Source organism: Asterias rubens, chromosome 1, assembly GCF_902459465.1.
Source record: "Asterias rubens chromosome 1, eAstRub1.3, whole genome shotgun sequence".
Classification (NCBI taxonomy): domain Eukaryota; kingdom Metazoa; phylum Echinodermata; class Asteroidea; order Forcipulatida; family Asteriidae; genus Asterias; species Asterias rubens.
The window spans coordinates 20,967,108-20,982,817 of record NC_047062.1 but is presented as its reverse complement, the minus strand read 5'-3'; the positions used below and the strand labels follow the sequence as shown (position 1 = coordinate 20,982,817).

Below are 15,710 nucleotides of genomic sequence, written 5' to 3'. Positions count from 1 at the left end.
CTCTGTCAATCAATGATAGCTAATAATTTGGATACATTTTGGTATTTTCAAGAAGACACATGCTGAAGAGTGTCTAATCTAAAGTTTCAAACAGAACATAGTTCCACTTTTGAGGGAGAAATTATGAAAAACTTAATTGCAATTCATGGCATTACACTGAGCCCATGAGGGCTTTTGATTCTGTTGCCCCTGTTCTTGGCCTTGGTGCCCCTGTAACAGTTACCCATAAACAATTTTCTAATGGAGGTACCCTTAGCGAAACAAAAGAAGCCTTGCCCTCTCAAAGATAAAATTCCGAGCCTACACTTCTTCCTTTATTGTTGTCGAACAGACATGTTTCTTGTTTTCTTTTTGATCACCCCACAAGTACCCTGAACGTTGTGAGCATTTTGCTAAGCATGAACTAGTGCTGACTGGTACAGTATTAAAATAGATATATAAATTTAGCTAATGTTATCATATTCATTGACTCAAACATTTTTTTTTTCAACAATGATACATGTACACCTGCTTTTTTCTCATCAGTTTTTTTGTACAAAAGCTAATTCAGCTTCCCCAAGATTTCCACAAACACTAGATACAAATACAACTTGATTTTGATGAGTTTGCATGTCCTCATAATTGTCCATACCTATCTAGGTGTAAAGGGTCTTTATGTATCTCCCCACACCCCTTTCTAAAGATAACAAACTGACTCAGGACATGCCAGCATGCCTCCTACAAACGCAAATCGGCTCACGACAGAAAAGTTTTTTAACACACATCCAAAAGCTACGAGTACATTCCAACACCACAATGACACATTGCGATATCAACATTTTTTCTGTTAAAGACTAAGAAACATTTGAGAAATGACCGAAATTCCAAACCAGATAAACTAATGGGAGACTTTCTGGGACGATAGAGGGCAGCAGACTTACCGGGTAAATCCATTGTTCTCAGAATTATGCGCATGTTCAGAACTACGTAAACAATGGAAATTTACCCGGTATGTCTGCTGCCACCTAGTGTTGGAAAGTCTCCTATTGAAACAAAGTCTGCCAATGTTGTATATCTTCTCTAAGCAACAGAAGGCAATAAAACTTTTAAAACAAAGTTGACTAACAAAGCAAGTATTCTATTTGAAAGGCACCAGTCTGAATAAAGTCTTGTTCCAACTCAGCGCAGTATCGATACCTCTCCTCACTAACCCCTGGAAGGGAAGCATTTAAAATCCAAGCTGATTAGTTGCTGAAAGTGACACTTCAGCCCTCAAGCTTGTTAAAGTGCTTGTAGGCTGCTTAGAGCATGTCAAAATGTGAGTATTTTGACGCAACCTCAAATGAACCGTGTTTTTACACGGTCACTCTAACCTGCATACAGTTATAGATATGTCACAAGATCAAAGAACCAGGGGGACCAATTGCTCCATGACTTCATGCCTCTTTTGAGGGCTACAATTTTGAGCGCACTCGTAAAGTGGGTCGGGCACAGGACTTATTAAAATATCCATATAGTTTGATATTTAAAATGCAAAAGAAAGTAAATGGCCAGACATTTTGATCCTAGCAGAGTCTGTCTCAAAGGCTAAAATGGATATTTCAAAGTCACACTACCAGGGGTTATGTTCGAGCAAGGCATTCTGGGGTGGAAAAATGGCGCAGCAAGAGCGTGCACCACTGGCAACAAGGTTGGTCCAAGTATCAAATTACTCCGGAGTGCAAACTCTTCTTTTTTTTTCCCGATTTGAATGACGTCGGGTGTCCAAATGAACTGACATCTACTAATGAAATAAACTACAGGTGTTTTGTTATCCAATGTAATAACAAACGGTAAAGCAGATCATGACTGCTTCCCAAACAAAATTAAATTCCCTCCCTAAAAATATAATGCAATTATCAACATCCATACACAAAATAGCTTTAAAAATATCACATTGAACGTTGCCGAACAGTCAAAAAGGGGGAGATGTCCAACTTAATGGCTGCAACAAGCAAATTTGTTTGCATTAACTATTTATATAGTACGCTATGATACAACTTCAAATTTAAATGATATTTGAGTCTTTTAATTATTTTTTTTTAGGCTTTTTTGTTTTTCTTCGTCGGTACTACTTTAGTTTTGCTTAAATTACACTTTGTTAGTGCACCTTCAACTAGTCTCTTGAGAGGAGACTAGGTAGTCTTCAGTCCGTTTGTGTGTGGTTAGCGCCCTCATCGTGTACGCATCGTGGGGAAGTTCAGACTTTCTTCTTATAAGCTGCTTGGTTTCTTTCTTTGCTATTGGGGCCTGTGGGAATTGGAATAGAAAATTATCATGATGATGAAATAATATTACCTCAATAATTCATGCATCAATTTTGTTCTGAAATCACTCTTTGCCTATTATGCCTATAGCCTATAGCCTATTTCATGCTTATCAGATACGATTAGTCTTTAAAGCTAGTTTTGTTTTCACAGCAAACGATTCCTTAAGCTGTCTCTTTAAGGACAGATAAAGGCTCAAGACTTAATGCGGTTACCATGGTTACCTTTGCTTCCTTTCCAATGTCCTTGTTCAAGTCACCTTCATAGACCTCGTCGTCAATGTCTACCTCCATACGACTGTTATCGTCATGGAAATCATTGGACAAGCGTTCAAACTACAGTGTGGAACGACACAAGAGAGAAGAACAAAAAAATGCCGTCTTGCAAAATCAGATGGAATGGGATGATTGGGAGGGCAAGCATGAAATTTCATCTTTAAAAGGGCAAGGTCATTCATTTTCATTTTGCAAAGAGCACATCTATTGGAAAATCTAAAGTGCAATGGGAAACTTTTGAAGGGGCACCAAGACCAGGGACGTGTAATTCCAGGCTTGGGTAGGGATAAACAGACAGGGCTGGAATTACACAGAGGTCATTGCCTTTATTGCCCTGGTCTTGGCATTGATGCCCCTTCAAAAGTTTCTAACAGACTTCAACATTTTGCGGTGGAAGTGCCCTTTGCATAATGGCCTTGCCCTTTCAGAGATGATGAAATTCCAGGCCTGATTTAAGTTATTAGAAGGATGTGAAAAGGGTTGGGAAAACTCTTTACAAAGCTGCTTTGTTTTTTGGTTCATACTATGATTGGAGATTCTTTACCAAGGTTCAGTTTTTATGTATGTGTGCATAATGTAACTGAAAACATTGATTCAAAACTGCATTCTTCTGGAAGGTGACCTGAGCAAGTTTGGACTGATTTCACAAGTTTCTGGACAAACTTTGGAACAAATTTATGACAAGTTACAAAGCCAGTAGTCACGGATTTACAAATTCAATGATCAAAACCATGACCACCTTGGAATGTCAACAAGCTTCAACATTATATTTGGTTTGCAGTAACACTTTATGTAGAACGTACTTCTAGGTAGGTTATGTTTTTTGTGACTTTGTCTTGCTGTTTATTATACTGTTGAGGAGTAGATTTTTACAGAAGACTTCTCAGTTATATAAAGAGCTGTCCTGCTTATTAAGTACTACCGTTGTGGAAGGTAGGAAATTAGCCCGCCCTTCTACTTTGGTCGAGTGGATCGAGGGGAGTTCTAGTTATTAACTTCACTGCCGCAAATAGTTATATACATGTACATGGTGTTACCACAAACCAAATTCTCATTATACTATGCAATGCCTCAAATCTCACACAAGCTTAAAGATTTTCTTACGATTATTTTTGTTTACAACTACACTGATTGCTGCACACATTAACTTTGTGCTTCTTGTGGAAATAATATATTATAGGGAGCTCAGGTGGGATTCTAACCCATTACCCCTATATTCTAGAGCAAGGGCCAATTTCATAGCGCTGCTTAACGATAAAGCAAATTCTCGCGCTAACCATTGCAGATTAATCTGTTTAAAGCGTAATCCGTAGGTAAGCATAAAAATTTAGGCTGCAAGCTAGCACGTTCACCCTGAATTTGTAACTGTAACGACATTTGTTTTGATGCAGAAAGCACCGGAATGTTAGCATGCCTTGGTGTGTGCTTGCAGTTAGCTATGAAATGGAAAATTGCATAGTAAGCATAAAATTGGCTGTTAAGCAGCTCTATCAAATTGTGTCCAGATGAATTAACTGCTTTGTACAGTGGCGAGAGACCAGCTTGAATTCTCTACTAAGCACTGGGTACCACAAACCATATACATTTTGGAAGAATTTTCAGGCATTACACTTTGCCCTTGAAAACGTTCTTGAGTGAAAGGGCTGGTCTAAATGTGCAGATGCTTTAATGATTTTTTTCGAGCTATTTAATAACAATGTAGCTGATTTTTCTGAGGACAAACCAAAACGGAAATCAGACTTGAAGACACTGTACACGCTTGGTAATTGTCAAAGACCAGTGTTCTCACTTGGTGTATCCTATCATAAGCCAAAAATAACAATCTTTTGGGCTCAATCGGTCATCAAAGTTGCGAGAAAATTATGAAAGAAAAAACACCCTTGTTTGACAAATTTGTGTGCTTTCAGATAGGAATAAAAGACTTCTAGCTAGAAGTCTTTTATTATTTTAGTGAGAAATTACCCCTTTCTAAAAACTACGTTACTTCAGAGGAAGTTGTTTCCCACAGTGTTTTATACAATCAACAGCTCTCCAATGCTCGTTACCAGGTTAGTTTTTTTAGGTAATATTTGTTTTGAGTAATTACCAAACGTGTACCTTCCCTTTAAGTGGGAAAAATATCATGCCTGTACTTTCCATCAAATCATGCCTGTACTTTCCATCCAGATGGTCGGAACAATACTTCCATTATTTATGCACTCTTTTAATGTGCATACAAAAATGGTTCAGCTTCAAAGTTTTGATTAGAAGATCTTCTGCACCCAGCCTAGATGAACTTGACTACCAGGCCATGACACATCTGTTTAGTCGCCACCACTTCAAGGAAAATAACCCACTCACCATTGGATTTCTTTTTGCAACGTCCTCCATCTTTATCCAAGCTTCATTCCTCTTTTTTAACTTGTCTTTCTCACTGTTGGTAAGGAAAACATTTTCATAATTAATATCAAGAAGTAAATAAAATGACAAATAGAGGAAAGTAGGAATTATTATTTTTGTTTCCCATTTCTACAAATGAGTTAATGGCGTTCTAGAGCATTTATTAGCTCCCATTACACCACCAAGCTCAAATCCTGTAAAGAACATGTTTTCAATCATTCAACCAATTAATACATTTATTTCCGCTCAATCAACAATTAGTACATAGATATATGGTAATCAATAAATAAAAACATGTTAGTAGTTCTCCAAAAAAGAAGCATGTAGAGAACTGAATAACGCCTTTAGGAAATAACCTTTGAAGGATAATGCAGAAAGAGATCGAAACAAAACAAAGTAGAAAGAACAAGGCCCCACTGCAAAGCAGTGGGGCCTTGTTCATACAGAGATCAATCAGTATAATAACAACACATGGAAATCAGTGCTCATGTTTTTAGTGCTGATAGGCCTACAGCAGGCCTAAAATTACACAGATGCCATGGCCTCTTTTGCCCCTGGTTTTGGCCTTGGTGCCTCTTAAAAAATTTCCCAAAGACTTTAAGATTTTACAATGAATTTCCAGGCCTGCTACTGTACAGCAGTCAGTAATGGAGGCCTTGAATTTCGTTCTTGAAGGGGCTCAGCAATTTTCCTCTGGTAAGGGGCACTGCTATGAGTAAAAATCCAATTTGTATTGGAACTTAGCAAAGGGCAACAAAGCCAAAGCACAGGGCACCACGGCAACTGCTGTGGGTACCATGGGTTATTTCAAGGCTTGTAATGGTAACCAATATCGCAGGAGATATACATGAATATTGTTCTGTGGACCCCTAAGCATGGGAGGAGGAAACCTGGTAGACCGGCAATAACTTACACTGACATTCTCAAAATGGACATGGGACTTGAATCAACAGATTTCATGTCGGCAATGGGGGACAGGAAGGCTTGGGGAACCATCGTGATTCGAGGACACCACTCCACTTAAGCACGTAAGCAGTAAGCATAGCAACCAACCACTGTACTCACTTTTGTCTCTCCTGCTTGTACTTCTGTGAGCATTCATCAAAGAGTTTTTGATTCATTTCCATAAACAGCTTCAGTGCATTGTAGATCAGCCCATGTATAGTCCTATCAAACAAAACAAGGCAATAAAAAGCATTAGACTGAGACAGAGACCAGCAAAAAAACAAAAACACTGCTCTCCATTTGCTGTATTTTTGATAGCGTGAGAACCCGATGCAAATTTAACATCTATTATAGCGCGAGAGCTTTTAACGGCAAATTTCAATGCATCCCATATACTGTTTATATTATTTTTCACTGCCTGTATGTTTTCTTTCTTGTTTCAATGGCCTAATAAATTAAAATGTAGGTCAAATAAATGCAGAAATGGATGGTTCAACACATTAACAAGCCCAATATATGTCTTTACCGCCTCCCCCCCCCCCCCCCACACACCACAATATTTGGTTACACCACTATCCCCGTTTGTAACAGCTAAGCAGATTAAAATTGAGAGCAAATTCTCCAGAAGCAGTTTGTATCTGAAGGGTGGATATTTCTAATGCTTACTTGTTCCAGTGAGCTTTGGAGTTCTTGTAGAGGGACGGGAACATGATCGGTAGAATGGCTGCGGCGTTATCACTTATAAGGCTCATTATGTATTCATTATTCCAATAGTATAGCGCCCTCTCTGCGACCTGTCCAGTCAATGAGAAAGAAAAACAAAAATCCAGAATATGGTTCCAAAACTAGGAAAACACCTCCCTCGGCTATGACAATCTTTTGGGAAAAAAGTTGTTTGCAAAAAAATGAAAACTAGAGTTGGGACATTTAGCTGTTTAGCTATAGAACCATGATAAAATCCGTTTCCTAACTGTTGTTTGGTGAAACTGTCTTATCTTTATTCCCTGCAAAATGTAAAACATTATTTCCAATCTACTTCAATACCTCCGAATGTGCTTTACATTTTGCTTTGAACGTTAACCCGCTGCCACGCCTGTGCTTTGTGGTTTTGTGACTGTGAAGAATTGCTTTGGTATTCTACTTTTCATCATGGTCGATCCAGGAAAGTGAATTGACATTGCTTCTTTCACAGATCAGCTTATAGACGATGTGACCTATGTTTACATTCAAACCTCCCTCTGTTGGCAAAACACTGTATACGTCATGTTTCGCCAGGCAAAAAGAAGTGTAGCCATGGTAAGATTGCATACACTTTCTAGCTGGCTGCCAAAACACAAAGGTTTTGCCCGGCGGTATGCGCGCGAATCATGTTATCGTTTTTTTCTTGTGACGTCAGAGGTCACATCATCTATACTTCAGATTGGAATCGATTGAAACGTTCAAACCGGAGATCACAAGTTCAGTTTCACCATTTAGCAAAATACAAGTAGAACGTTTCAGAAAATACACAAAGATGCTCAACGCTACTGAAAACAGGAGGAACAGTTTACAGTACCTGGAAGTGAGGGCTTGATACACACTTAGAGAGCTGTTGGAACAGAGGCTCAATAACCTTGTTGAATTCTGTTGGCTCAATCACATCCAAAATTTCTTCTAGTTCATTCAGGAACATCACCTGCAAGAAAAGGTTATGTTGACTCAACTACATTGATTTCAAGAAAAGCGTCATCAAATTTACATCATGCTGTCATTTAGCCTTCTAGAAGACTCTGTCAGGGTTAAAACTTTTTTCCCCGTATTTATGCTGTATGTTCTTTCTTTTGGTTGGCAAGCAGTTTGCAACAGCCAATTCTATTTTCTCAAATTTCAATGCGAACCTTCCATTGAAAAGGGTTGCTCATGTGGTTGGGGAAAAAACAATCAATGGTAGACTGCTGTGATTGAATACACTCAGCGTCTACGCTTCTCTCTCTTGCACCCTAAGGGTCATATCACATGAGGCAATTTACAGGCAAACAGTTCCAGGCAAAGTCATTCACATTTGAATGCTCACCTATTTTTCATGGGGATCAAAAGACAATGTTCGAAAAAATGACTCAAGAAAAAATATTTTGCACACTGATTGGTGGCAGTACCAATTTTATATTGTGTATTGAAATGAGTAAAAGGGTTCTTTCAAGTTTTGTATGAAAATCTTCCTTCAGAATAGATAAAAAAGACAGACAAGAACAAAAATCATAATAACAAAATAACATCTATAAGACAAAATCTACAATAGCTTTTATTTTACAAAATCATCATTTTATTTTTCTGCTATTCTCAAACAAAACCATGCCTTACCTCTTTCGGGCTGTGCACTTTTGGCCAGAATTTCAACAGTAGCTTTAAAACCTGTAAAGAAATGCAGAGATATACACCGGAGTTAGTATCATCATTACATTCCAATAGTTCTGTTCAACCTTTTTGTAATGATAGCACGGAAGGTGTAATGGATCCTGCTTCCTTTAGGCTATCTGAGAAATGCTGAAGTCCATGTGTGTTAGCCGCAGTGAGTAAGCATTGCACCTAAATGTCATGGGATCTACTTGGAGTATAAACTGAAAAAGAAAAACCCAAAACCAAAACACCCCAAACAAACAAAGCATTCCTTTACGCTATCTGAGAAATGCTGTGGTTTATGTGTGTTAGCCGCGGCAGTGAATGAGCAATGTACGCAAATGTCATAAGATCTAGTCGAGTAGAAATTTGAAGAAAAAATAATAAATAAAAATTTCACTGCTGTAAACCTGTAAAACAGTGTTGTAGACCTTTCTATTGCAATGTCACAGCCTGAGTTTTTGCCAACTATTGGCTGGAAACTATGGACCGTTCCGGCTTTCCACTAAGCTCCGCCCACAGCGAACGTGAGCAAGACACGTGTACGAGCACTCCCAATGACATTCTGCACGATTCTGCTGCACGTGGCAAAAATACGCGCACGCATGACCGAGTTTGTCCGACCACAATCATTGCTGTGATTGGTCAAATGGGTGAACGCACAGTTTGATTGACAGACCGGATCGGTCCATTGGAAGCCATAAATGCAAAGAAAAAGTTTGCACTTATATTACACAAAAATTCAAAAACAGTATTGAGTTTGTTGGAAACATAGCATCCAATCATAGGATGAATTTTCTTTTGATAAAAAGTTTGCAGAAAATGTTGAATTATGACACAACATGTTATTTACATGGTTGAGTGTCTTGCTAGCATTCGGTCAACCATGCCAACCAGAGATGTTTGGTTAAAACCAAGAGTCTAACTGATTATTTGTTGTATTTATGTCCATCGTTTCTATTTTTATTCAACATTTTTTTATGTTGGCTACACGAAAATGATTATCCAAAAGGTCGTTGTCCAGAAGTTTTTTTTCTGTATGAAATTACAGCCACTGGAAGCTAAATTTCTGTACTTGTTGATGATGCGGACAAATAACCCATCTAGTATTTATCTATAGATCTCTCTTTGCACGAAAATCCTTCTTCAAAATTAAAGATCGGCAAGGCAAAACTGTATTATGCCAATCTAATTCCTTGAATAATAATAAGGCTAAATGAATGAACGAATGAATAAATGAATGAAAAATGCATTAACTCACCTTTTCTGTTAAACTCGGGTCCTTTTCTAAGAACTGCACAACACAATACGCTAACTGTAGTTTAGAAGGGGGGAGAAGAGGACAAACAGAGGGAAAGAAAAACAAAATCAAAATGTATCCATTGAATGATGCTGAAAAAATGCCCCATACATTTTTGCTGCAGGGGACTTTTCGGTCTGTGTAATGGGTGACGATATCTACTAATAAAGTAATAAAATGCTGGAACAAATCGAGACAAACAGCTGATAAATTTGTTATTAAGAAAGAATGATTATGTGATGCATCAAAGTGCCAACTAGGGAAGCACGAGGGAGCAATTGCTGCCACACCATATCAGAAGCAACAGCGTTCTGGGCTCTTTCGTGCTGTACACAACACACAGTACCTACGGCCCATCTGAAGGACGAAGCAATGATAGTTGAGTGCCATACTCAAAGACACATGTGTCAAGACAAGAATTCAAACCCACACTCTGCTGCCAACAACAACGAAACTTGAGTCTGGTGAACTAGACTGCTCAGCAAACAACACTCATTAACCATCGTTTCATAACCTCTACAAAGAGAGATGCCATTTCATCCAATGTTCACACACAGTAACTGGCTCATTAGGGCCAATGTTTTGCCATTTTGTAGCAAAACATAAACCTTCAACCATCCCCTGAGGAAACACAGTATGCTTACAGATTTAAGTGGAAACAACCTAAATCTATAAATAACAGAACATTTCCTGTCCAAAATACCAAATCAAAGAGTTGTTAAATAATTTGAAAATGATTAGTCCCAGATCAGAGCAGAAGATGTCTTAGAAGGAATATTTCAACTGGCCTTCTCTAATTAGAACGTCCGGAGCAGATTAACATAATTCCCATCCCCCCACCCCTTGGATTCAGGCTAGTTATAAAATCCCTATTAAGCTCTTTACTAATGCTATGGTAGATAATTAGAATTTACAAATTTGCTTTTTATTAAAATGGTTTTGTTATTTATCCAAAGAACTAGGGAGTCTTTTCGTATTAGTTTTCTCTCTCATATTCACAGTAAGTACTGAGGTAAAGCAAGGGGCCTAATGTAAGCCAGGCCTGATACTTAACAAAGGGCACGAAGGCGAATGCCTCCATGCCCCCTGGTGATTGCCTTGGTGAATGCTCCAGTAAAAATTTATAATTTCCTCATAGGGTGCCCTTTGTTAAGGTGAAAATATCTTGGGGCCCTTACCCTTTCAAAAATGACTTAGCCTGGCATGATATACAAACCAGTCAAACTCCTCCACAAATCCGCAAACAAACATTTTCATTTGAATATTTTTCTTTACTCTACCCATTCCCGACCCAAAACTCAGATCAAGTTTTTTCTGTGGGGCATGTCACAAGAGGCAATTTACAGGCAACGAGTTCCAGGCAACTTACAGGCAACCAGTTCCAGGCAATCTCCAATAAGAAAGCCATTCGCATTTGATTTTTCAAATATCTTCTTGGGGATAGCAACACTGTCATTGTTTGGAAATATCACCCACGTGCTACCAAAGTGATCCTGTTACATGCACTGCAGTTGATTGTCTCTAAGGTTATATCCGAATTGCCAGCTTAAGCTACAGCTACGGCTATTGCTAAGGGTGTTGCTAAGGACCTCCTATACTCCAACGCATGATGACACGGAAATCTAGCCATAGCCGTAAATGTAGCCGCCAATTCCGACACAGCCATAGTTGCCTGGAAAAGTTGCTTCATGTGACAAGGCCTCAGCAGTCACAAATGCACAAAAACAAGATCTTATCCGTGCCCTCAACATCACTAATCATGTTTTGTTTTCTTACCTGTGGGTGGTAGACACTGAGGGACTTGGCCTTGTGTAAAGGCATGAGGACTCTGAGAAGGAATGACTTGTGTTCCTCTTTAAGTGGTAAAGCAAACCCATTGATGATGCTGCAGAGAGAGGAGGGTAATTCAAGACATGTCAAATTACATGTAATTATGGATCAGTAGGAAACTTTGCATGGTGGAAATACAATATAAAAAGGTTTGGGGTAACAGATTTGTATTTGTTCTTTCTATACAGGTTCTAAAAGAACATTGTGTAATTGCTATAAAGATGCAAATGGTAGTAAGCGTCCTGCTAAATTATTCCATCAAATAAATAATACTCTAGTTAAAAGTTTCAACACCGAAAACATGTAATTTCATTCAAATAATGTCAAGGGAATAAATTTAATCCAGAAACTTACATGTATGTATTAATCAAAAGACATGGGTTTTTAAAGGTCACATGTTATGCCTTAAGAGATTTTTCACAAGAGATTGACCACTTTAATTTTAAGTTCAGTTTACTCTTGATAAAGACTGCTTGTTAAATGTCAGCATTTGCGTAGTTGTGAGGCAGTTCACTGAAGTCAAAAAGGCTGACTAATAAAAAGCCAAAAAGCCTCCAACAAAATCATTTATACAACATGTCTCAATTTTGTCAAATCTAAAACTAGTAGACAACATGTTATTCATAATAGGTGGATATAATCTGTAATTGCCATGGTAATGCACATGTGGGGACATGTGCTCGGATAATGCTTAATTGATGTAGAACCAACTAACTATGTAATGAGCATTTGTTGCACTGCATGAGTAAGGAGCTTAGAAAACAAACTTTAAAGGGGGAAGGTAAACATCTCTTACCTTCCAAGAATTTCTAATAGTTCTGCAACACCATTGTGATGTTCCGTTTCGTAGACAAACCTAAAAAAGAATGTTATATATAAGTTTGATTATTTACCAGGTATCTTGCGAGTAATTCATTTATGGCTCCCAAGTTTTTTGCTACAATTTTGGAAAAACAAGGTCCAAATTCAACACAGGATGTTCAAAATACACTCGCACACCACCTAGAGCAAGTTTGGTGATTAGAATCAACGAGATAGTGTCGATCTAGATGTTAGCCGAACACTGTGTTGTTCAAATAGCTGGATCAATCTAGCCCTGCCGCACTTTTTTTCTAGTCAAATTTGCAACTTATCACAAAATTACGGAAATCTTTTTCAGTACAAGGGCTAGTACAACATGATAAAAAGGTGTGGTTTGAAAAGACCTGTCAGGCTATTTAACAATTTGTTTTCTGATTTTTCCCAAGGGCAAAAATAAAAATCAGAAGTCAGTCTTAAGTAGGAAGAAACTCATTCCTGAAAAGGTAAAAAAAAAAATACATAAAATATTTTCGCTGATGTTTAATTTAAGCCTTTTACTTCTAAAGAACCTGTGAAAATTCATAATACATGTACCGGAAAACATGATTGGATTGACGGATTAATATTCCCACTTGATGATTACAGCAAATAAAAGCCACATTGATAGTTTACTTCCTGCTGTGAATACAAATATCCTCCCAATTCCTTAAAAATCCAACTTAAAGGTACAGCCATAGGTTTGTTTTTGTCAATGTAAAACATAAAAGTCACATGTTAAAGTTTCAGCTGAAAACAGTGAAAAAGAGAAAGAAAAAACACAAACAAATTGTGGTCATATTTTCAAATCCATCCACGTTTAGCCAAGAACAAACACCATCCCTCAGAAATCTGTGAATCGATTCACTTCTCAAACTTGGGGTGGAAAATGATCTAAACCGTATTACTTCGAAGGGAACTTTCTAAAGATAGCCAGTTTTTATGGTAATCAATTTTAGGAAAATTAAAGAATGTATGACCCTAGCTTTAAAATTGAAGGTAAAAAGGATGAATGAGGCGCTCCTACTCATTAAGAAAGACAGTCTGCTTATTCTGCTTATTCTTATACAAATCAACATTTATGTCCCGCTCATCAAAATCAGTGCAATGGCCACATCTTCGTCTGGATGCAATATTGATGGATGCCCCAGTCTATTCTGATCTAATGATAAAAACGGTTGAACTTTGCTATTCAGGTTTTAATGTAATTTTGGACATGCTGGGGAATAAGCCCATTTTAGAGAGAGAAAAAAATACACATACTGTGCATGAGGTGGCCTAAGGCTATGACGACGTCGATCATATGAAACTTAATTTTATACTGCCAACTTTAGATTTGGCAATTTGAAATGAGAAACGATTTATTGTTTCAAAATATTACATTCTGTTTTTTTCGGGGAAATCACAAATTCTATTTTGGTTGAAAATATTTCATAGTTTGTTAAATTAATAACAGCCATGAATAATAAAAAAAAAAAATACCATGTCAGATTTGTTCAGAGCTCCTGAAGCAGCTTGTCCAAGAGCGGATTGTAAATTGATCATGTAAACGGAAGTTCATACATATTTGATTTTGATTTAAATCTACATACAGCTGCCAATCAGCCAGAGGTTAAAGCCATGCTAATGTTCGACAGTGTATTTGATACTCTCTGTAGGAGAGTGTATTTTATACTGTTTGTGTTCGAGAAAATAAAATTAGCTGTTGCAAACAACTTACCCACCAAATGGACCGATGGTATAAATGCAAAAAATAGTTAATGGCCTGGCGTTCCGACCCTAGCAGAGTCTTTCTTTAGCCTTCGAGAAAGACTCTGCTAGGGTCGAAACGTCAGGCCATTAACTATTTTTTGCACTGTTTGTGTTTGTTATACTTTTACTTGTATCCTTTCACAGGGTGACGCATTGTCACACAACTGACATAAAACACATCTTTTGACTAGAATTTTAAGCCATCCAATGTTAAAGGGAAGGTATACGTTTGGTAATCACTCTTAAATTAACGTCAATAAAAAGCATTGGTTAGAAACCTACAGCAGTGTTTGATAGTGTATAAAGCATTGGTTAGAAACCTACAGCAGTGTTTGATAGTGTATAAAGCATTGGTTAGAAACCTATAGCAGTGTTTGATAGTGTATAAAGCATTGGTTAGAAACCTACAGCAGTGTTTGATAGTGTATAAAGCATTGGTTAGAAACCTACAGCAGTGTTTGATAGTGTATAAAGCATTGGTTAGAAACCTACAGCAGTGTTTGATAGTGTATAAAGCATTGGTTAGAAACCTACAGCAGTGTTTGATAGTGTATAAAGCATTGGTTAGAAACCTACAGCAGTGTTTGATAGTGTATAAAGCATTGGTTAGAAACCTACAGCAGTGTTTGATAGTGTATAAAGCATTGGTTAGAAACCTACAGCAGTGTTTGATAGTGTATAAAGCATTGGTTAGAAACCTACAGCAGTGTTTGATAGTGTATAAAGCATTGGTTAGAAACCTACAGCAGTGTTTGATAGTGTATAAAGCATTGGTTAGAAACCTACAGCAGTGTTTGATAGTGTATAAAGCATTGGTTAGAAACCTACAGCAGTGTTTGATAGTGTATTAAGCATTGGTTAGAAACCTACAGCAGTGTTTGATAGTGTATTAAGCATTGGTTAGAAACCTACAGCAGTGTTTGATAGTGTATAAAGCATTGGTTAGAAACCTACAGCAGTGTTTGATAGTGTATAAAGCATTGGTTAGAAACCTACAGCAGTGTTTGATAGTGTATAAAGCATTGGTTAGAAACCTACAGCAGTGTTTGATAGTGTATAAAGCATTGGTTAGAAACCTACAGCAGTGTTTGATAGTGTATAAAGCATTGGTTAGAAACCTACAGCAGTGTTTGATAGTGTATAAAGCATTGGTTAGAAACCTACAGCAGTGTTTGATAGTGTATAAAGCATTGGTTAGAAACCTACAGCAGTGTTTGATAGTGTATAAAGCATTGGTTAGAAACCTACAGCAGTGTTTGATAGTGTATAAAGCATTGGTTAGAAACCTACAGCAGTGTTTGATAGTGTATAAAGCATTGGTTAGAAACCTACAGCAGTGTTTGATAGTGTATAAAGCATTGGTTAGAAACCTACAGCAGTGTTTGATAGTGTATAAAGCATTGGTTAGAAACCTACAGCAGTGTTTGATAGTGTATAAAGCATTGGTTAGAAACCTACAGCAGTGTTTGATAGTGTATAAAGCATTGGTTAGAAACCTACAGCAGTGTTTGATAGTGTATAAAGCATTGGTTAGAAACCTACAGCAGTGTTTGATAGTGTATAAAGCATTGGTTAGAAACCTACAGCAGTGTTTGATAGTGTATAAAGCATTGGTTAGATCCCTACAGCAGTGTTTGAGAGTATAAAGCATTTTGAGATAAACATTTCACTTCAAAGTAATGTAGTTATGTAAAATGACAACAAAACAAAAGACCACAAATTTTGAATCTG

The 15,710-nt window shown here is 37.5% G+C and overlaps 1 protein-coding gene across 4 annotated transcripts in view; it reads right to left on the bottom strand.

The window, feature by feature from the left end:
• Positions 1–1,724: 1,724 nt before the first annotated feature.
• The window catches only part of LOC117294246 (serine/threonine-protein phosphatase 2A 56 kDa regulatory subunit delta isoform-like), a 50,783-nt gene continuing 36,797 nt past the window's right edge, over positions 1,725–15,710 (bottom strand). For 3 of the 4 annotated variants that reach the window (XM_033776608.1, XM_033776616.1, XM_033776624.1), the window contains exons 8-17: positions 12,187–12,246; positions 11,337–11,445; positions 9,522–9,575; positions 8,225–8,275; positions 7,440–7,559; positions 6,551–6,678; positions 6,005–6,106; positions 4,901–4,973; positions 2,510–2,620; positions 1,725–2,268 (exon numbers count right to left, since the gene is read on the bottom strand). In XM_033776608.1, the coding sequence (XP_033632499.1) occupies positions 2,131–2,268; positions 2,510–2,620; positions 4,901–4,973; positions 6,005–6,106; positions 6,551–6,678; positions 7,440–7,559; positions 8,225–8,275; positions 9,522–9,575; positions 11,337–11,445; positions 12,187–12,246 (946 nt within the window). In that variant the 3' untranslated portion in view covers positions 1,725–2,130. The remainder of the gene's footprint in view (positions 2,269–2,509; positions 2,621–4,900; positions 4,974–6,004; positions 6,107–6,550; positions 6,679–7,439; positions 7,560–8,224; positions 8,276–9,521; positions 9,576–11,336; positions 11,446–12,186; positions 12,247–15,710) is intronic. The other variant, XM_033776631.1, reaches the window with a different exon arrangement.